General features: G+C 43.0%; 1 protein-coding gene across 4 annotated transcripts in view; it reads left to right on the top strand.

The window, feature by feature from the left end:
- Positions 1 to 20078, top strand: part of ING3 (inhibitor of growth family member 3) — a 40414-nt gene extending 20336 nt beyond the window's left edge. The window contains exons 5-13 of one of the 4 annotated variants that reach the window (XR_005452530.1): positions 8902 to 8998; positions 9921 to 9992; positions 10528 to 10647; positions 11926 to 12083; positions 14750 to 14940; positions 16246 to 16438; positions 17676 to 17714; positions 19322 to 19587; positions 19703 to 20078. Coding sequence is in view for 3 of the 4 variants with exons in the window: in XM_038752416.1 (XP_038608344.1) it covers positions 8902 to 8998; positions 9921 to 9992; positions 10528 to 10647; positions 11926 to 12083; positions 14750 to 14940; positions 16246 to 16438; positions 17676 to 17714; positions 19322 to 19438 (987 nt within the window). In the remaining variant the exon portion in view is untranslated. Of the gene's footprint in view, positions 1 to 8901; positions 8999 to 9920; positions 9993 to 10527; positions 10648 to 11925; positions 12084 to 14749; positions 14941 to 16245; positions 16439 to 17675; positions 17715 to 19321 lie in introns of those variants that run through there. The other 3 variants (XM_038752416.1, XM_038752418.1, XM_038752419.1) reach the window with 3 other exon arrangements.
- The last annotated feature ends 1476 nt before the right edge of the window (positions 20079 to 21554 follow it).

Consider the following 21554-nt stretch of genomic DNA (forward strand, 5'->3'; position numbering starts at 1 on the left):
CTCAGCAGTCATTTGTATTATAAACATATATGTTTATATTTATATAAACATATATATAATATAAAATATATATAAATTAAATTAAATATATATATATATATATTTAATTCAATTTTTATATATTTTATATTATATAAACATATGTTTATGCATATAAACATATATATAATATAAAATATATATATAAATTAAATTTATATAAATATATATGTTTATATAAATATAAACATATTTATATTTATTTATTTACTTTGACCAGTACAGTTGTAAATATTTTCACGTTGGTCTCCCTTATTTGAGTATAAGCTCCTTTAAGGGCAGGGAATGCTTCTTCACTTCTTCATTCTGCACATCCTGAGTACTTGGTACAGTTCAGTGCACCAAGCGGGCGCTCAGTAATGCAACTTTTAGAGGTCAGGCAGAGATTCTTGATGGAGTTAAAACCATCACCCAGTGGCATATCTCCCCCTCACCCCTAACATAGGGGGGTTACAGCCCCCAATTTTCGCACATCTTGCTCTCCCAAGATGCAGGTGAGTATGGGGTGACCTGAAGATCTCTGGGCAACACCATTAAAGAGCTAATGTACAGAAGAGTTTGGCGAGCTCTGTTGAAATCCTTTCTACTTTGAAATAGCCGGCCGGTAGCTAATGTACAGATTAGTTTTGCTGTATGTACCTGGCTTTTAGCACTCCAGTGGTAACAGTAGGTTGAGCAAAAGAACACTAAATGAAGTACGGTTTCCCATAGGAAAAATATAAAATGCATTAATTTGTTCCCAATACAGCCCAAGTGGACCAAAGTGACCTGTAATTTAAAAAAAAAACTGTTGTAAACCTTATCAAATAGCAATGTAAATAGGTTGCAAAATTAAAATTCCAAATTAGATTTTTTTTAATGTATTTGTGTGTAAATGCGTAATTTTGTAAATATACGCACCCCAGTCAGCAAACAGGCACCTTGTGCTAACTCACAAGAGAGCTGTCATTATCTGTGCTCAATCGATAGGTCAACTGATCCTAAATTGAATTTTTTTTTTTGATAGCATTCATTAAGCGCTTACCACGTGCAAAGCACTGTTCTAAGAGCTGGGGAGCTTACAAGGTGATCAGGTTGTCCCACGGGGGGCTCACAGTCTTTATCCCCATTTTACAGATGAGGTAACTGAGGCCCAGAGAAGTGAAGTGACTTGCCCAAAGTCACACAGCTGACAGTGGGCGGAGCCGGGATTTGAACCCATGACTTCTGACTCCAAAGCCCATGCTCTTTCGCCATGCTGCTTCTCCTTAATCATACTGTGCAGTACTTCAGAGATTGAGGAGAAGGGAGCCCTGCTGGAGCCTGGGAGTCAGAAGGACATGGGTTCTAATTCAGGCTCTGCCATTTTTCTGCTGTGGAACCTTGGGCAAGTCATCAGACTTCTCTGTGCCTCTGTTACCACATCTGAAAAATGGGGATTAATACCGTGAGCCCCGTGTGGGACAGGGACTGTGTCCAACCTGATTAGCTTGTAGGGAAGCAGCGTGGCTCGGTGAAGGAGCACACGGCTGGGGAGCCAGGGGTCGTGGGTTCTAATCCCGGCTCCGCCACTTGTCAGCTGTGTGACCCGGGGCAAGTCAGTTAACTTCTCTGGGCCTCAGTTCCCTCATCTGTGAAATGGGGATGAAGACTGTGAGCCCCACGTGGGACAACCTGATCACCTTGGATCTACCCCAGCGCTTAGAACAGTGCCTGGCACGTTAGTAAATGCTTAACAGAGACCGTGGGGAGGGGCGGGGGGAACCAAGAAGGAGGTGTTTAAAACCAGGGAAATTTCACAGAGTTGCCTACAACTGTAAGCTTTTTGAGAGCAGGGATGCATCAATTCTATTTATTGAGGCTTACTGTGTGCAGAGCGCTGTCCTTAGCTCTTGGGAGAGTACAGTTTAACAGAGAAGCAGCATAGAAGGACCTGGGTTCTAATTCTGGCCCCGCCACTTGTCTTCTGTGACCTCGGGCAGGTCACTTCACTTCTCCGTGCCTCAGTTACCTCATCTGTAAACTGGGGATTAATACTGTGAGCCCCACGTGGGACGGGGACGGCGGTCAACCTGCTTATCCTGTCTCTACCCCAGGGCTTAGTACAGAGGCCTGGCATATAGTAGGCGCTTAACAAATACCATAAGGATTATTATTTTTAGAACATACCTTTTCCGTGTTGGAGTCTGAGCAGTGCTCACCCAAAAAGGTGCATTACTGAGTTTTCACAGACCAGGTGTGTGAGCGGCTCCCCCAGAAACTCATTCATCGGTGCGGTCTCACTATTGGCAAAATCATCTTTGACACCCCATCCCCGTACCCCCTTGCCCCCCCCAAAAAAACTTATCTAGACTCTTTATCAGGACAGAGCAAGCTCAAGGCACTGGGGTCTTTTAAGATGACTTAAGTCCAGTAACTCAGTGTTCTTTAGAAACTCCAACCTGCAGTCTTAAGATATCATCATCATCATCATCAATCGTATTTATTGAGCGCTTACTATGTGCAGAGCACTGTACTAAGCGCCTGAACGATACCCTCCCCGTCTTCACATCTAGCTTCCGTCCTGAGTGCTGGGGCTGGAGCCGGGGCAGCAGCAGGTGAAGTTGCCCAGCACAAAGTAACCGCTCAGTAAATACCGTCGATGGATCAACTGATTGATTTGTTTTAGATTGATTTAGAGAAGCGGCGTGGCTCAGCGGAAAGGGCCCGGGCTTTGGAGTCAGAGGTCGTGGGTTCGAATCCCGGCTCTGCCAACTGTCAGCTGTGTCACTTCACTTCTCTGGGCCTCAGTGCCCTCATCTGTAAAATGGGGATTAAGGCTGTGAGCCTTCCGTGGGACAACCTGATCACCTTGTAACCTCCCCAACACTTAGAACAGTGCTTTGCACATAGTAAGCGCTTAATAAATGCCATTATTATTATTATTTGTTTAGGCAGAAGGACAGCTTTCTTGTGGTGACCCTAGGAAGTGAAACAGGGCATCATAGGTAGATCTCTAGACTATAAGCTCATCCCTCTAAACTGTACGCTCGCTTTGGTCAGGGAATATATCTACCAACTCTGTTGCATCGTACTTCCAAACAGTGCTGTGCACACAGAAAGTGCCCAGTGGATAGGAAACCCCCTTGTATCTCCCTTCTCCCCCCACTCTCCTCTTTTCCCGGGCATTCTGCATCGTGAATTTACATCAATCTGGAGGCAGTTTTAAACCTTTGAAAGGAGAACCTCAATTTAGTCGTTGGATAGTGAGACCAAACAGATGGTTTCTGTGGACTGGAAATGAACCATCAGCAGCGTGGCTTAGTGGAAAGAGCACGGGCTTGCGAGTCAGCAGGCTCAGGCACTAAATCCTTGCTCCGTCCCTTTCAGTCTAATAGTATTTAAGCCCTTACAATCAATCAATCAATCAATCAATCGTATTTATTACAGGGTGCTGAGCACCGTGTTGAGCACTTTTTGGAGGGTAAAGTACAATAAAGTAGGTAGACTGGACCCATACCCGCTTGGAACTTACAGACTGAGGGTAATGTCTGGACTGGGAGCTTGCGCTTACCTGTTGTGTGACCTTGGGTAAGTCATGTAACTCTTCTCGGCTTCAGTTTCCTCATCTGGAAAATGGGCATTAAGATACCTGCTCTTTTTGCCTCTTAGACCACCAACTCCATTGTAAGATAAGAGCGGGGTCTGATCTGATTATTTTGCATCTACTTCTGTGCTTAGTACAGTGCTTAAGAAATGCTATTTTTAGTAGTGGTGGAAGATTTAAGGGGTTTGTTTGGGGTTTTTTTGTCTTTTCAGTTCTGTGTAACTTATCCTTCGTGGCCTAAAAGCGGAGAGGCCATGTTTCCAGGTGGGCCTATTATGCCAGATTCTAGCAATGCCTGGTCCCCCTGCCTCTTCAGCTGCCGTTTCTGGGTTCTGTGCTGTGGCTTTGGTGATTCGTGTTCCTCGGCCTGCCGTGTCATGTGGGAGAGCAGCAGGGAACTCCGTGGCAGCGGCTGCAGGAGTTCGAATCCAAAAATGGCATGTATTATATCGCATTGGTGGCCACTTGGCATAGTGGACAGAATAACGCAGTACTGACAGGTACTTAAAAAAAAAATCTGTATTTGTTAAGCGCTTACTGTGTGCCAGGCAGTGTACTAAGCTCTGGGGTAAGCTCGTTCTAGACTGTGAGCTCACTGTGGGCAGGGAGTCTGTTATATTGTTGCCGTACTCTCTCAAACGCTTAGTACAGTGCCCTGCGCACAATAAGCAGTCAATATGACTGGGGTAGATACAAGCTAATCAAATTGGATACAATCCTGGTTCCTCCTAGGGCTTACAGTCTTAATCCCCATTTGACAGATGAGGTAACTAAGGCACAGAGCAGTTAAGTGATTTGCCCAAGGTTACACAGCAGACGTGTGGCATTAGAATCCAGGTCCTTTTGGCTTCCAGGCCTGTGTTACACCCACTAGGCCACGCTGCTTCCCAAACTTAGAAAGATATTCAAACTAAATTCCTTTGTGAAATGGCAAATTTGAGGACTTGAGGTATTAAGGTCCAGTATTAAAGTCTGGTGAATGGATTACCATCATCTAGTGCTTTTACCTGTCCAGCTACTCATTGGCTAAGAATTTTCTTTTAAGGTCCAGGATTCCTTAGGTGAGAAGCCCAAGGTGGATAATAAACTGCAATTCATGGCTCATTCATGCAGTAAATCACAAAAGATCCTTTTACCACGGTGTGCGTGTGCGCGTGCATAGTGGCACATTACGAAAACCTTCATTCAAATTTCAGAAAGTGAGGGGTGAAACTGGAGGTGAGGTTTTAAATGAATAGATTTTGGACCAGAGTTAATTGTGTTGTACTCTTAAGGAAGCGACCATATTCAGGACTTCAAGAATGTGGCTTCGTATACCAGTCTAACCTGTATATATGTATATATGTTTGTACGTATTTATTACTCTATTTATTTTACTTGTACATATCTACTCTATTTATTTTATTTTGTTAGTATGTTTGGTTTTGTTCTCTGTCTCCCCCTTTTAGACTGGGAGCCCACTGTTGGGTAGGGACTGTCTCTATATGTTGCCAATTTGTACTTCCCAAGCACTTAGTACAGTGCTCTGCACACAGTAAGCGCTCAATAAATACGATTGATGATGATGATGATGATATGCTCTCTGTCTTGGCTGGTGTTAGGCTTATTGGTTGGTCTAGTTAGCCGTTTTCTTTCAATACCTCTCCTGTTTCTGGATCTAGCAGTTACAAGCTGGACTGTCTTGGCTTTTTCACTTACCCTCACAATGAGTCAAGAAGGGATTGTCTCTGTCCCTGTTGCCAAATTGTGCTTTCCAAGCGCTTAGTACAGCACCCTGCACACAGTAAGCGCTCAACAAATATGATTGAATGAATGAATGAACTTAACCTACCTGGGCCTCAGTCGCCCCATCATTATGTATATATCTCTAATTCTATTCATTTATTTTGATAGTATTGACGCCTGTCTACTTGTTTTATTTTGTTGCCTGTCTCCTCCTTCTAGACTGTGAGCCCGTTGTTGGGTAGGGATTGTCTCTGTTGCCAAATTGTACTTTCCAAGCGCTTAATACAGTGCCCTGCACACAGTAAGCGCTCAATAAATATGATTGAATGAATGAATGAATGAATCTTTACATGTAGAGGAGGCCCACATTAGCTTCAGCGCAGTCAATCAATTACATTTATTGAGTGCTTACTATGTGCAGAGCACTGTACTAAGCACTTAGGAGAGTACAGTACAAGAGGTAGCAGACATGTTCCCTGACCACAGTGATCTTACAGTCATAATTTGTTTCCCCACAATTTATACTTTCTTTTTTAGACCCTCATTAATTTTTATTCCTGCCAGTGCACTAAATTCTTACCGAAGACATCATTGAAAACATGGGATTTCTTGCAGTTTGCGTTTCCTTCTTATAATTATTCAGGTGCGTGCGTGCGTGTGTGTGTGTGTGTATGTTCAGTTACCTCCCACAGGGTTTTTTGTTGTCTTTTTGAAATGTGCTACCCAAATGGGCAGTGGGCAAGCTATATAAAACTGTAAGGGATGTGGAGCCAGCTGTGGACTCAGCTGCTTTCTTAATGGAGTCAACACAGCAAACATATCTACCAAGTTCCCAGAAAAGTATAAAAGTGGGGTTTACTGTTTCTTTGGGGGTTTTTTTCCTCAAAAGCCTCTTGAAACTAATGAATTTTAGACTGCGGCCAGGCTTCACGTGAGACGGATGGAATGAAAGAGTTGTGTTGTGATTGAACTTAGTAATGTGGCCAACCATCTCTTTTCTTTCATTTTGTTTTTCATCTTTTTTTTTTTTCCCCATTTTACTTTGAAGTCTCCCCTGCCACCCCTGTAGTTTTGCTTTCGGTTTATTTTAGCACACTGTGGTCAGTATAGGTATTGTTAGTTCCAAAATACAATTTTCCCCTCTTTCATTAGAATAACGAAACCTGGGCCTTTAAAAGTTGTGTATTATATTTGTAATTTGTTGATATGCCAGATGTTTCTAGCCCAGTGGCAAGAACGTGGGCTTGGGAGTCTGAGCATCTGGGTTCTAGTCACTGTTTTTGCCTTTTGCCTGCTGGGTGACCTTGGGCCAGTCTCTTAAATTCTCCATGTCTTAGTTTCCTCGTCTGAAAATGAGGATTCAATACCTCTTCTCCTTTCTGCTTAAGTAGTTAAGTAGGCAAGTCACTTAACTTCTCTGAGCCTCAGTTCCCTCATCTGTAAAATGGGGATTAAGACTGTGAGCCCCACGTGGGACAACCTGATCACCATGTATCCTCCCAGCGCTTAGAACAGCGCTTTGCACATAGTAAGCGCTTAACAAATGCCAACATTATTATTATTATTATTGTTATTCTACTTAGCGAGCCCTATTTGGGACAGGGACTCTGTCCAGCCTGATTATCTTGTATACTACCCCAGCACTTAGTACTAGTGCTGGCACATAGTAAGAATTTAACAAATACCCCGGTTATCGTCGTCACCATCATTATCATCATTATTATTATATTTTTTACTTGATCTTAGTTCCTGTCATTCTTTTAATTTTTCTCCCTGTGACTGTGAGCCTGTTTTAGTTACAGCCCGCTGTGATGATGGAAGGAATGACTTGTTCTTGGGGCTTCAAAACGATGAAGTCCAAAGCACTAGTTTTCCTTAATACAGGGTTTTGCACGATTGCAACCTTGGCATTATAGGAGAATTGGGTGTATTTATAATCCTCTTTTGAAACATTTTACTCATAAGTAATCCTTAAACTCTCCTATTCCCCATCCAGATATCACTACCATAAGTGTCTATTAGGTGGTAATGATAAAGTTGATCCTTGGCAGAGTCCAGTAGAATTTGAGAATTTAGGTGATGCGTTTATAATTTAGCATCTCTTGGCTTATCTTTGTACTTTTCAGGTTTACCTCGTGATCTTCATACTCTTCAACTTACCTCTTTTTTTTTTTAATAGTCTTGACTCAAACTGAGTAAATCATTTAACTTTTCATTTCACCTGTATTAAATAGTCTTGACTCAAACTGAGTAAATCATTTAACTTTTCATTTCACCCGTAAATGTGAGTTCTTTATGTGTTTTTTTTTAAATAAATATAAGCATTTCATAAATTGGTTCTCCCTTTTAGGTTTGCCTTTTACTGTCATGGTTCCCTTTAGGGCAGGGACCATGTTTACCAAGTCAGTTGAATTATTCTCTCCCAAGTGCTTAGTACAGTGCTCTGCACCAAGTAGACACTCAGTAAATACCATTGGTGGATTGATTTAAACATACAGCCAAGTACAATTTCTCTGCCAAGGAGATGCAGGATATTTTTAAAAGATCACCAGCCTTTATCCTGTAGTTGCCACCAGGAAGTTAATCTCCCTAATTTTACCGCTAGTCAGACCCTTACTACATAACACAACACTTGTTTTGGCCTTCACGTAAAAGTGATACAGACCACTTGGAGAGAACCCAGAGGAGGCTGATTAAAACAATTGGAAAATAACATTTCTGTGAAAGCTGTGTTTGAGGGTTTTTTTTAAATCTTGGGGAAGAGAAGGCTGAAGGTAAATTAGCCATTCATAATCATAGAAAATGCTAAATTTGCACACAGTGGTTCATTCAGCCATATTTATGGAGCGCTTACTGTGTTCAAAGCACTGTACTAAGCGCTTGGGGAAGTACAATATAACATCAGGCACATTCCCTGCCCACAACGATTTCACAGTCTAGAGACGGTGACACATTTCCTCGCTTGGGGTCAGAGTGGGTTGGAAGAAAAAAAAGGACAGATGTAGAGGATTGTTGAATTCTGCAAGGATTTATTGACCAAAGTTGTATAGAATCTCCCTTTATCTTAATTCCTTAAATAGGTCAATTCATATCACTTGGAGTCAGAGGATTAATACAGTGATGCACTTTATTCCGGGCTGGTAGGAAAGTAAATTTTTGAAATAGTTTTGCAAATGGTCCATGCCTATTACACCGTTGTCCAAATTTAGTTTATCTCCAAACGGAGCCAAGTTTAATTTATCTGATGTTAATTCTAGTCATTACTACTCAAGTCTAGTGTATAGTCCCTTTTTTAATCTTTTTTCAAACACAGACTTGGGATTTCTAGTGAAGAATCACTTGGGTACTTCATTTGAGGCTGGACTGCAATAATCAAAACTTAATGCAAACGCTTTGAGAGGGAATCTCTTGATGTAGTATTAGGCTGACAAAGTTCAGTGCAATATTGGAGACATTTAATAAGTATTCTCTGAAATAAGTAGAAACTTTATAGCCACGTGGAGATATTTTAGAAGTGGCATTTTCATCAAATCCCAAGTTTTGGTGGTTATATCTTATCTTCTTTGAAACAGGTAGATCGACATTTGAGAAAGCTGGATCAGGAATTGGCTAAATTTAAAATGGAGCTAGAAGCAGATAATGCCGGAATTACAGAAATATTGGAGAGACGTAAGTCAAAACACTTTAAATACGAAACTGTCGGCCTGTGACAACTCAGCTGTCTGCTTTCAAGAGAGAATTGTGAAAGTGTGTTACCTAAACGGAATGAGTAATATCAGTTGGTATACAGACAATTGAAAAACGACTGGTTATAAGCCTCGCAGAGTCCAGAAAGTGTTACGTGAGGGTGAGGAATTTTAGCTGCGTTTAAGATTCTTATTCTGACTAGGCAGAGCCACACTCCCAAAATCCTACTCGAACTTCAAACCGGAACCAAAGCAAGAACCCCTAAAGAAATCTGGGAAACATACAAGATTCTCTTTGGAAGTTTTTTCCTGGGGGAGTTATTTTTCACCAAAACAAAACCTGATGTTGCAGTCAGTGAATACATTGACCCAGCATTCAGTAGGCCGATAGTGAGTGCATCCAGTCCTTAGTTCAGTGCCTGGCCCGTAATAAGCACTTAACAAATACCCTAATAATAATAATAATATTGTCCCTTCTACATAAGCTGTGTGTCCCTTGTGGCAGGGATTGTGTCCACCCTGATTATCTTGTATGTATCCCAGGGCTAAGTACAGTGCTTGGTGCATAGTAAGCGCTTAACAAATACCACAGTTGTTATTAGCAGTAGCAGTAGTAATTATTAAGTGCGTAGTGTGTGCAGAGCACCGTACTAAGCGCTGGGAAAGAATACAGGTGGGAATTAAGGGCAGGGACTGCCTGACAGAAATCACTCTCTGTCTCCAGCCAGATTCAGCAGAAATCTCACCGTGAATAGTGCCACCTCCGACCTTTGTCACACTTTGTCCTCAGATGCTTTGCGTCTCGAAAAGGAGATCGGCCGGTAATGGGTGGAGATGGGGACTCGGTAGCCGTAATGAACTGTATGTTTCTGTGCTGACCCTGTTCAATCTCTGTGTTTTTTCAGGGTCACTGGAACTGGATACACCTTCACAGCCTGTAAATAACCACCACGCCCATTCACATACTCCAGTAGAGAGTAAGTTTTGGCAGTGCTGCCTTGTTGGCGTTTTACGACTGATGAATAATAAAATGATTCTGCGGAGAGTTGAAGCGTAAATATGAAGCAGCCACTGCCGGCCTAGAGTATAGAGCAGGGGCCAGGGATCTGGGTTCTAATCCCAGCTCTGCCACTTGTCCGCTGTATGACCTTAGGCAAGTCAGTTAACTTCTCTGGACCCCAGATACCTTATCTCTAGAATGGGGATTAATACTGTGAGTCCTATGTGGGACGGGGACAGGGTCCAATTTAATTAGCGTGGATCTACCCCAGTGCTTAACTAATACCTTTAAAAAAAAATCTGACAAATAAATCAGCATGGTGTTGGCTTTCCTTTTATTGACTAGTAAGTGATGTGTCTGGTAAACTTGGTGCTGAGTTCACAGAAGACAGCAGATGAGAACTACAAGTTCACAGTTGGCCCCGTTTTAGTAGCTGTGTAGGAAGCTGTCTTCTGCTCTGATTGCAGTCCCTGGAAACTTAGAAGGGAAATTTCTTGTTCGTTTTTATCCAGAAAGGAAATACAACCCAACCTCACATCATGCAACAGCAGACCACATTCCTGAAAAGAAGTTTAAATCCGAAGCTCTCCTATCCACTCTCACTTCAGATGCCTCTAAAGAAAACACACCAGGTAATTTTCATTGCTGAATTGAGTTCTTGCATCCACTTTCCGTTTCTTTGAGGAAAACAGGTGGCAAATACACAGCTGCATGTAGTTAAAGGTCCTCCTAACCTGCAACTGAATGTCTTTCTCTCATTCATGTGGAATCCGATCCATCCCAGACCTTCCGGTAAAAGTCACAGGCTCATTTATGTTCTGTTTGATACCTGGTATGTCGTCAGAAGGCTAATGTCAGCTAGACGGTAGTGGAGACGAGTGTCATTGTGTGGTTATGGCAAGTGTCATAGTGTGGTTTCTCTGTCTTCTGTAACCTCCTTGGATCTTAGCTGATGAACCAGTGTTGGAGTCAGCACATACTAGGTCACAGGGTTAGATCTTCTAGTCTGTGAGCCCACTGTTGGGTAGGGACTGTCTCTTTATGTTGCCAGCTTGTACTTCCCAAGCGCTTAGTACAGTGCTCTGCACACAGTAAGCGCTCAATAAATACGATTGATTGATCAGTGTTCTGCAGGTGGTGAGCACTGAACCAGTATTGTTGATGATGTCTCCCCAGTTTGGAATTCTAGGCTTGTATAGTGGTGTGGAAGGTAGTTATTGTCTGTGCGAAGAGGCTGCAGTTGAGTTGCTTAACTAATTCCTTTCTCAGTGAATATTTTTATTAGTATGACAGTTCTGACCACGGTCTGCCTGCCTTGAATTTTCCAGGTTGGAGCATGGCTACACACTAAAATGTTGTAAAACCTTTAATTAGTGGATCGTTATCTACCCAGCAGTTAAATCCCAGCAGTTAATATTCTGTTAAACCTACCCTGAGGAGATATGAAAATTCATTATGGGGAGACACTGCTAGATACAGTTTTGAGCATTGGTTTTTGTTGGTTTTGGTTGGTGTTTTTTTTGGCTCTTGGTTTGTGTTGTGTCTGTAAGGAGAGGAGTAATTTTAAAGCTTCTGAGAGATCTCATACCATTTTTCAGATTCATTGATGGATTCACCGAAGGTTTAGAAAATGGCCTTTTAAGGTGTGCTTTGAAATGTGGACTGGATGTGCTTTGTAGAGGATTGCTGCGCTACTGCTGGAGACGATTAAATAAAACCAGAAGTCCAGTTCTTCTTGGCATTATTGGACACTTTGCAGAAAGCCCAGATGAGCAAATTTGGTGGTGTTTAAAGGCTTAATAGGTGCTAGCCAAGCATAGAAGGGGAATAGATCTGTTTTTGAATTCACTCAAATCACACTCGCGCCAATTTTTAATTTCACTTTGTTTTAAACTCCTTAAACCACCTAGGATGCCGAAACAATAATTCATCAACCTCTTCCAACAATGCTTACAATGTGAATTCCTCTCAGCCATTGGCATCCTATAACATTGGCTCGTTATCTTCAGGCACTGGCGCTGGGGCTATTACCATGGCAGCGGCTCAAGCAGTGCAGGCCACGGCCCAGGTAAAGTTGCCGGGGGTACGTGGCGGTGGTGGTGGGCTTGGGGACCGGGGGGGACACGCACTGTGGGGCAAACACTGGGTCTTATTTTGGCCCGAGTTAGCATCGGGACTAGTCGTCTTCTACTGTACTCTCTGTAACGCTTAGTATAGTGCTGTGTACACAGCAGGAACTCAATACTTTTGATTGATAAACGGTTGTGGTGGCAAAATGCAGGGTGCAGTCAATGCCAGTGAGTTTTCCTTGGCTCCTTGGAAAACCATCTGGTGAATTGCAGCACAGGTGTTCAGTGTTCCCTGCCGGGTTGTTTCCGTGCTCTCAATCTGTCAATACTGTTTATTGAGCACCTGCTGTGTGCGGAGCACTGTAGGAAGCCCTTGGGAGAATACACTAGAATAAGTAGGCATATTCCCTTCCCTCGAGGAGTTTACAAGCCTTACTTGAATCATGGCGTGACTTGGTGATCCTTTGGGACAGCTCCAGAGGATTCATCACCTTTCCGTGTTGGGCAGCACAGTGCTAGGCAATAGAACCATCAGAGGGTCTCTCCCAATTTCCCCACCACTGTGGACACCACCACCATCACCTTGTAACCTCCCCAGCGCTTAGAACAGTGCTTTGCACATAGTAAGTGCTTAATAAATGCCATTATTATTATTATTATTATCTCCCCTGCCTCACGAACCCATAACCTCAGTGTTGTCCTCGACTCACCTCTCACTTATCCACATAATCAGTCTGTCACCAAATCCTGTCGTCTGTAACGTCAGAACATCTCTAATATCTGCCCCTCACTCTCCATCCGAACGGCTGCCAAGCCCACGTCACATCACATCTCCGCTACTGTGTCAGTCTCCTCGCTCTCCTCCCTGCCTCCAGCCTCTCCCTTCCAGTTCTATCTTCGCTGTGCTGCCTGAATCATTTTTATAAAAAAAAAAAACTGCACTATTCCCAATTCCCCGTGCCTCAGAAGTCTCCAACGGTTGCAGATCCATCTCCACATCACACAGAAACACCTCACGGTCGGTTTTAAGGCACTGTCAGCTCTTCCTCTCCTACCTAGCCTTGTTCTTCTTCCTCCAATACCGAGTCCACGCACTTGGCCTCTATAACACCATCTTCTTTACTGTATCTCGATCTCGTCTCTCACTGCCAATTACTCTCACTTCCCCCTTCTGGACTGGGAGCCCACTGTTGGGTAGGGACCGTCTCTGTGTGTTGCCAACTTGTACTTCCCAAGCGCTTAGTACAGTGCTCTGCACATAGTAAGCGCTCAATAAATACGATTGATTGATTGATTACACCTGTGTCCTCCCTCCAGCCAGAAACTCCCTCCCCCTTCATATCCAACAGACCACAACTCTCCCCATTTCCAAAACTAACTAAAGCCTGTCTCCTTCAAGAAGCCTTCCCTAACCTCTTTTTCCCACCTTAACCCTTCCCTAACCTCTTTTCCCACCTTATTCTCTCTCTCTCTGTCCTGCATCACGAACCCAGCGCTTAGAACAGTGCTTTGCACATAGTAAGCGCTTAATAAATGCCATTATTATTATTATTTGAGTCTGTTTCCCCTAAGCCCTTTGATACCCACTCCACTCTCAGCCCCCAACTCTTAATGTACATATCCTAATACTCTACTGCTCTACTCTACCCTGATTTATATTTTGGAGTCTGTGTCCCCCACTGGATTGTAAGCTCTCTGTCAGCAGGGATCACGTCAGCCACGTCGAGTGTATTATACTCCCCGAAAATTCTTAGTGCAGGGCTCTGCACCCAGTAAGTGCTCGATAAATACCAGTGATGGGGAGACCGGGAAGGGAGGGGACCAGTTGAGTTTGCACACCCGAACCCTCCCTTAACCCTTCCATCCCCACCTCCCGTCGTAGGTGGTCCCAGCCAGAGAGAGCTCCAACCGAACCAGCTCCCCGTTACCGATTTAATTAATACCCCCGCCAGGACGAGGGTTTACAAGTTGAGGGAAACCAGCAGCCTGATGAGTACTGATGTTGGCATCAGCAGGCCCGTAGTTCCAGCAGGTGGTTAACTGCCGCTTCCTTTGAACTTGCAGGAACGAGGAGAGTGTCAATAAACCGACGTCCTTCTGTGTTTATTAAGACATGGTTTTTGATATCCGGTGTGAATTTTCACACCAAGCATCAAGGTTACTTTTTAACCTGTCCCCTCAAAGAGGGAAACATTCTTCCTCTTTATAATTCTCCCCGCTGTTAATCTGCTGACTGAGTCCCCTCACCTCGAGTGGGGAAAGGATGCGGGGAGCCGAGTTTGGCATCCCCCTGTCCCGTGCTGATGTCAGAATCCTTATCACCATGTTGTCCAAGTGGGCTTAACACTGCTTCCCCAGTGTTTTCTGCAACTTCAGGCGTTTAAAGCATGGACCTTCAGGCCTTCTGGCTCCCCAAGAATGCACCATCCCCCTCGCTCTTATTTTGATGCCCTCAGTGCTTGGATAAGTGCTTATTTTCGTAACTTCCCTAATACCTGATTTTGTTATTTTCGTGTTTAAGTGAAAACGTTGGTTTTCAACAACAGCAAAGAGAGGAAAGTCGAAATAGTGTAACAAGAACCCGAGAAAAAAAAATAGTTCCTGACTTTTGCATTGACAAATTAAGATTTTATATTCTAATACTGTCATTCCCTGGCTATTTCAGATGAAAGAAGGAAGAAGAACATCAAGTTTAAAAGCCAGCTATGAAGCTTTTAAGAATAATGACTTTCAGCTAGGAAGAGAATTTTCATTAGCCAGAGAATCGACTGGCTATTCGTCATCAGCATTGGCATCTACGTTAACACAGACGTTGAGTTCATCAACAACAGACTCCCGCAGTGGCCGAAAAAGCAAGTAAGTTTCCTGAGTTTAGTTGACATGATGAGGGAGGTTGAGCTGCTGAGGGCGATTGTGGAATCTCCCTTCCCTGAGATTTTAAGGAAAGCTCTGTGGGATTTTTAAGAGCTTAGCCGCTCTTAAAGGTCTGAGAAAGCTAGGGAAGCATTTCCAGGAAATCGGCATAACAGTCCCGCGAGCCGTCAGTAGCTGCCTGTACTTTACTACTGCTTCTCTTTAATACGGATCTTTCGTTTGGGAATATTGAAAATCTAATAGCTTGATGGATGTGGGGCATTTAAAGAATAATCTCTAGAATTTTGGTTTCCAGGCCTCAGCTCTAGATTTGCTTCCTCCTTTGGAGAAGTAGTCAAAGGGCAACTTGCAAATGGTTCTAGGTGATACCAGTGCTTTAAAAAGTATTTTCTGTAACTGAATCAGGGAGACTACTAGAAAGACAAATGGGCCTGGGAGCTAATGGATCTGGTGTCTTGCCTCATCACTGTTTCTGGTCTACTGGGGGACCAGGGGCAAGTCACTTAGCCTCTCTATGCCCCAGTTTCCTCATCCTTAAAATGTAGATGGAATTTCTGCCCTCCCTCCCTCCTAGATCAATCAATCAATCAATCAACCAATCGTATTTATTGAGCATTAACTGTGTGTAGAGCACTGTACTAAGCGCTTGGGAAGTACAAGTTGGCAACATATCATGCACTGTATGTGAACTTGGGTTCTGCTCTGATTATCTTGTATCTTCCCCAACACTTAACACAGTATTTGGCACACCCCAAATTCCTAATGAATTTATTGTTGTTATCAGTTACCATGGGGCCAACTTTGATCAAATAATAAATATTAAATAATAATAAGGATGGTATTTGTTAAGCGCTCACTCTGTGCCAAGCATTGTTCTAAGCGCTGGGGTAAATTCAAGGTTATCAGGTTGTCCCACGTGGGGCTCACAGTCTTAATCCCCATTTTACAGATGAGGTAACTGAGTCACAGAGAAGTGAAGTGACTTGCCCAAAGTCACACAGCTGACAAGTGGCGGAGCTGGGATTAGAACCCACTGCCTCTAACTTCCAAGCCCATGCTCTTTCCACTAGGCCATGCTGCTTCTCAATAATAATAACTTATTGAGCTTAGTGGTTGCCCATTTTTCAGTTACCATCCCCATTTGCAGTGAAAATGAAAAATCGACCCAAAAAGCCACACTTTCATTATTAAAAGTCAGTTGGCCAGGGGTCTTCCTAGAGTCTCGAACTGATCCTTTCGGGGGCCTTTTTTTGGACTGATGGGAAAATCAAACTGGGACTTTTTCAGAAGTAACAACAAGTCTTCAAACCAGCAGTCGTCATCTTCCTCATCCTCTTCCTCCTTGTCGTCGTGTTCATCGTCATCGGCCCTCGCACAAGAACTGTCTCACCAAACAGCAGCAATACCCGAGTCCGACTCAAACAACCAGGTGGATTGGACTTATGACCCCAATGAGCCACGTTACTGTATTTGCAATCAGGTCAGTAACCGTGTAACCAAACGGACTGGGGAACGAGCACCTGGCAAAGCCAACTCATTTTTCAAAAGCTTGTTTTGTTTTTGTGGCTTTTTTTTTTTCATTTATGACAGCCCAGCGATAACCTTTCACCCCGTAGTAAGTTATTATCTGGTCTCAGTCATCTGTCTGAGGCGGAACCGGAGGCTGTAGAAAAAATGGACTGTTTAGCAAAATGAAAAATGAGCCGATAATTTGGGGCTGGAAATCCTTTTCGGGAAACTGAGTGTTTAATGGTGCCGTAAAGAGCCCCCACATTCACGGCACTAAGTGTGTGCTTAGATGTGCAAAATAGATGGTTCCTTTTTAGAGATGCAGCACGGCCCAGTGGATAGAGCACAAGTCAGAAGGACCCGGGTTCTGATCCCGGCTCTGCCACTCGTCTGCTGTGTGACTGTGGGCAAGTCACTTAACTTCTCTGTGCCTCAGTGCCCTCATCTGTCAAATGGGGACGAAGACTGGGAGCCCCATGTGGGACAGGGACCGTGTCCAACCCTATTATATCTACCCCTGTGCTTAGCACATTTCCTGGCACATAATTAGCACTGATGAATGCCATAATTATTATTATTATTATTGGATGTTCCAGTTTTCCTAAACATGGGGGTTATGTTCCCGATGAACCCCATATTAAAGGAAACTGGGGCCTTCAGTCATGTGACACACCTGCGTATAACCACTTCTTCAGAAGTTGCACTGTATTCTATCCTTGTGGCTGTGTGTTATCTGAAGAGCACTCCTAACTCCCCGTCATCATGTTATCAAAATGCATAACAATTCTCCCTTGACTCAGATGGAGACCTTAGGATAGCTAGAAGGGAGGATTTTCCCTTTTTGTTGCTTAGGAGAGTCCTTATCATACCCCTTCAGGATGGCAGAGGAAAAAACTGGATTAAATTCTGTTACTTCTTATAAATATCTGCTGTTTTACATGCACATGTAGGTTTTATTTTGGACCTCTTTATTTTCCAGGCTTTCTTTCTGAATTAATATTGTGTCGATTAAAAATTGTTTACAATTACCTCATTAAAATTCAAGGAATGAAAGTTAGGCATTGTCCAAGCTGAAATAAATCCCGTCTGTTATATTCCAGGCATCTGTATACTGTAGTCATTTGGTACTATTCAGTTTAAGTCAGTTTCCTTCAAGGTGCCATATAGACTTGTTTTGTAAGTTTCTTGTCAATTTTCTTTTAAACCAGGTATCCTACGGTGAAATGGTGGGATGCGATAACCAAGATGTAAGTATAACATGAACTGTGATTGAAGAAATTAATGACTCCATAATGTCTGTGATGTTTTCTTTGTCTTTTTTGGGGTTTTTTATGCAAACTAGTTGTCTGAAAGAAGCCTTTTCTGTGTTTTATTTGGGGGTCAGGGAATACCATTCCACATGGACACTGACAATGCGTGAATTGCCAGAATCTCTCCAAGTGGCCATTTAGTACTCTAAAACTTCTCTAGCTTGAATTTTTTTTAAACCTTCATTCAGCTGAACCAACTCCAAGTAGTGAGCTTCCAAACCCCAAATCAAGTTTTCATGGTCTTCACAGTCACAAAAAATCAGAACTTGAAATCAGAAAAATGTGTCCGCTCAATAGCGGTAGGTGTAATGATATTTAAACTCACTAAGTGGTTGGGAGAGTACAAAACAAACTCATTCCCTGTACACAAGGAGCTTTGACTCTAATCGGGGATTGCTTTTGGGTTGTGAGGTTCAATGGGAATGTGCTTATTTCCTCTTTCCCATGGTTTTCCCACTCTGCTTCCTCTCATACGTAAGGGGCCAGGGAACAAGAAGTGTTCTAGGTTAAGAAGGGAGTTTTGTTGGAAAGACTACTTTGGGTATGGATTTTTTTTGAAGCAGAATACCATTATGTGATGGAGTTCAGTTTCATTACTTATGTCAACAGTTTTGAGTACCCGACATGGCAGAGCACTGAATTAGGTGTTTGGGGAGCATCTAGGTGAAGCAAGAGTTGTGATCTCTGTTCTTGGAAAGTCTAGTGGGAGAGATAGTCTACCTACTGTTTTCTGTGCTTTTCATCTGGTCTTCAGCCCCATCTGGTCTATTTTTATGCTCTGCCAGAGGAGCACTGAGCATTGTAAATATTCAAGCGTGTCTTTCACTCCCACCACTCCCTTTTTAATTGGAAATCCCCTGTGACCAAGGACCGGGTTTGAACCCAAGGGTCCGTAATCTTCCCTGCATTTAAGACAGTGCCGCTTTCTTCACCCAGTGCAGATGCTTGAAAAATGCTGTTGACTGATTGATCGGGCAAGTGTGAAGTGGCCAGTGTCAAGTATTCACGACACAGTAGAATTGTAGATCTGCAAGGCAGCTTAAAGATAAAGAGAAAATATATGCTTCTTTTACTGCCCAAAGCTTACAGAAAGTAACTTAAAACTCGGGCTCCAGGGCTCTAATTTCTGTTGTCTTGCCATTGCTGGTGTCCAGAATGGAGGCGTGAACTGGAATTCTAGTCGCCGGGAGTTGTTTCTGTTCTTGATGTTAGGAAGTGTTGGTGCTTAAACCCAAACTCCCTACCCCCCACCCCCCTTATTCCCAGGGATAAAGCGAACGGGGCAGTAGAAGCACTTCCACGATCCTAGTTTTTCTTGTTAAATTCAAATTCATCATCATCATCATCAATCGTATTTATTGAGCGCTTACTATGTGCAGAGCACTGTACTAAACGCTTGGGAAGTACAAATTGGCAACATAGAGAGACAGTCCCTACCCAACAGTGGGCTCACAGTCTAAAAGACTGAGAAAAAATTCAGAACATCGGGTATTTTTCTCCGCAGCTATTCTAATCGTTATTGTTCTTGTCATTTTGTTTTATAGTGTCCTATAGAATGGTTCCATTATGGATGTGTTGGATTGTCCGAGGCACCGAAAGGAAAATGGTACTGCCCACAATGTACTGCTGCAATGAAGAGAAGAGGCAGTAGACACAAATAAAGTTTTGACCTTCCGTCAAAAACAAAAACTTCATGCTAAATTTTTTTTTTACAGGACTTAAAACTATCACATTTCCTGGTAACCACTTAAGGGATAGGCAGTCTTATAAGATCATGAACTATTCATTTTACTAGTCGTGTTTTAATAATGTAAGTAACTTATTTATGCACTTCTGGTGTGTTATAAATACTATTCCAGTTAGCCTTGGAATATTTCATTGGCCAACATACGCAGACATTTGTTCTCTCCAACCGTTTTCTCAAGGTAACGGGCATTCTGTGATTTAGGCGTCGAAGAATTCCAACGATGAAGATTCGAAGAGAAGTATTTTATATTCAACAGGTATATTCTGCTGCATGTCCTGAGCTGTACTCCAGAGCTGTCCTGTAACACTATGTATATAAGTGGTCGCAAAAAAAGTCAGTGCTTCGAAAAAGATAAATGGTTTTTAAAATGCCTTTATAGCTTTGTTTCTTTGTGAAACTAAATTCAGCAGGCTGAAGAAAATGGTTCATGAATAATATGGGCTGGTGTCCTCTAGAGTACTCGGGTACATAAACAGAAACTCCTGTAGAGTAAAAACTAATCTGTGCCATTAGTCTTTATATGTTTCTGCCCCCAAAGATGGGGCAGTTCATGAGGCAGGGGTGGGGCGTTGGGGGGAGGGGGGTGTTAAAAGTGATAAATTTTTATACCAAATGTGTTTATTTTTTTGTGCGAGTAATCCTTAAAATTGGAATTGTATTAGGTGTTCAAATAAAACATTTTTAAAATTGCTGGTATTTATGATTTACCTGCTTATAGAAATCACAGTGAAAATGTCTTAAGTCCAAGTCCCTTTTCACTTTACTTCCCTGTTTCTGAGAAAAGTTAGCGACTGAAGACACAGCCTGCTCTGAAGTTCTCTGTTTTCCTGTTATTTGGAATCAGTGATATGAAATGCGGGGGTGGGGGGCGGGGAACCTTTTAATAGACATTTTAATGCAAATGTATTTTTGTAGGATCTGCTTCAGGCTACGATGTCATAGTCTGAGGGAGAAAAGAGAAATTGGTAGCTATTGATGAACTAAGAAAGGTGGTTAGAAATTCCAACCCTTGAGAAAATGTGGTCCAAGTGAACCGGGTGTTAAAAGTAGGTTCGAGTTCTGATTCTATCGTTGAATTGATTTCAGCCAGGCCTAAAGCCGCTATAGGATTCTGTTTCCCTCTGTCAGAACTGAGGTGATCCCCTCCCTCTTTCCCAAAGACGAAAGGTTGGGTTTGTGACTTTAAGTCCAACAGAATTCAGAAGCTCCTGAGCGAGTGCTGGTTTAATTCTAAATCTAGATGTGGGGGAAGGGGTTGTTGGGCTCTGGATTGGTGGAAATTACCTTTATAGTGGAAAATCCTTTAAAAAGACGTCTCGGGCGTTTTTATTTTCTGATACCTGTCGATATTGGAAGCCTTTTTTAACCGAGGGATTGCTCTTGAACGTCAACAGTGCCCCGGCCACACAGTACAACCAGTTTAAGCTCGTTTGTATACGAGAACCAACTTTCCTTTTAAGCGAGTTTTGTCCGTAGCCAGCCCTGATGGCTCCCCGGCATTGTTTGGTTATGCCATCCAACTCGTTGGTTCTCTGATCCTTGGGGATAGGTTAAGGATTCCTATCCAGTCCATGGCTACTGATTGAAATGAAGCCCTCAGTCAGTCCCAACTGCACTATAGTAGTAGTAATAATCACACTGGTGGTATTTGTTAAGAGCTCCCTATGTGCCAAGCACTGTACTAAGCACGGGTGTAGATACACGATTATCAGGCCAGGCAGAGTCCTGAATCAGACTCGCAGTGTAAGCAGGAGCGGGAACGGGTTTCGAATCCCCATTTTGCAGGTTAGGAGGCCGCGGCACAGAGACGTTAAGTGGCCCTCCCAAGGCCACGCAGCAAGCAAGTGGCAGAACTGGGATTAGAACCCGGGCCCCTGCTCTTAACACTAAGCCAAGCCGCTTCCCACCCGGCTCCAGCCACTCGAGGCATTTTCAGTGGGTGCGTTTCTCTTGTTCACTAGATGGATTGTAAAAATGGAAAAAAAAAAACACCACACTTTGTCAAGGGTGGATGGTTGGAAGTTGAAGGC

This window comes from Tachyglossus aculeatus, chromosome 10, assembly GCF_015852505.1.
Source record: "Tachyglossus aculeatus isolate mTacAcu1 chromosome 10, mTacAcu1.pri, whole genome shotgun sequence".
NCBI lineage: Eukaryota > Metazoa > Chordata > Mammalia > Monotremata > Tachyglossidae > Tachyglossus > Tachyglossus aculeatus.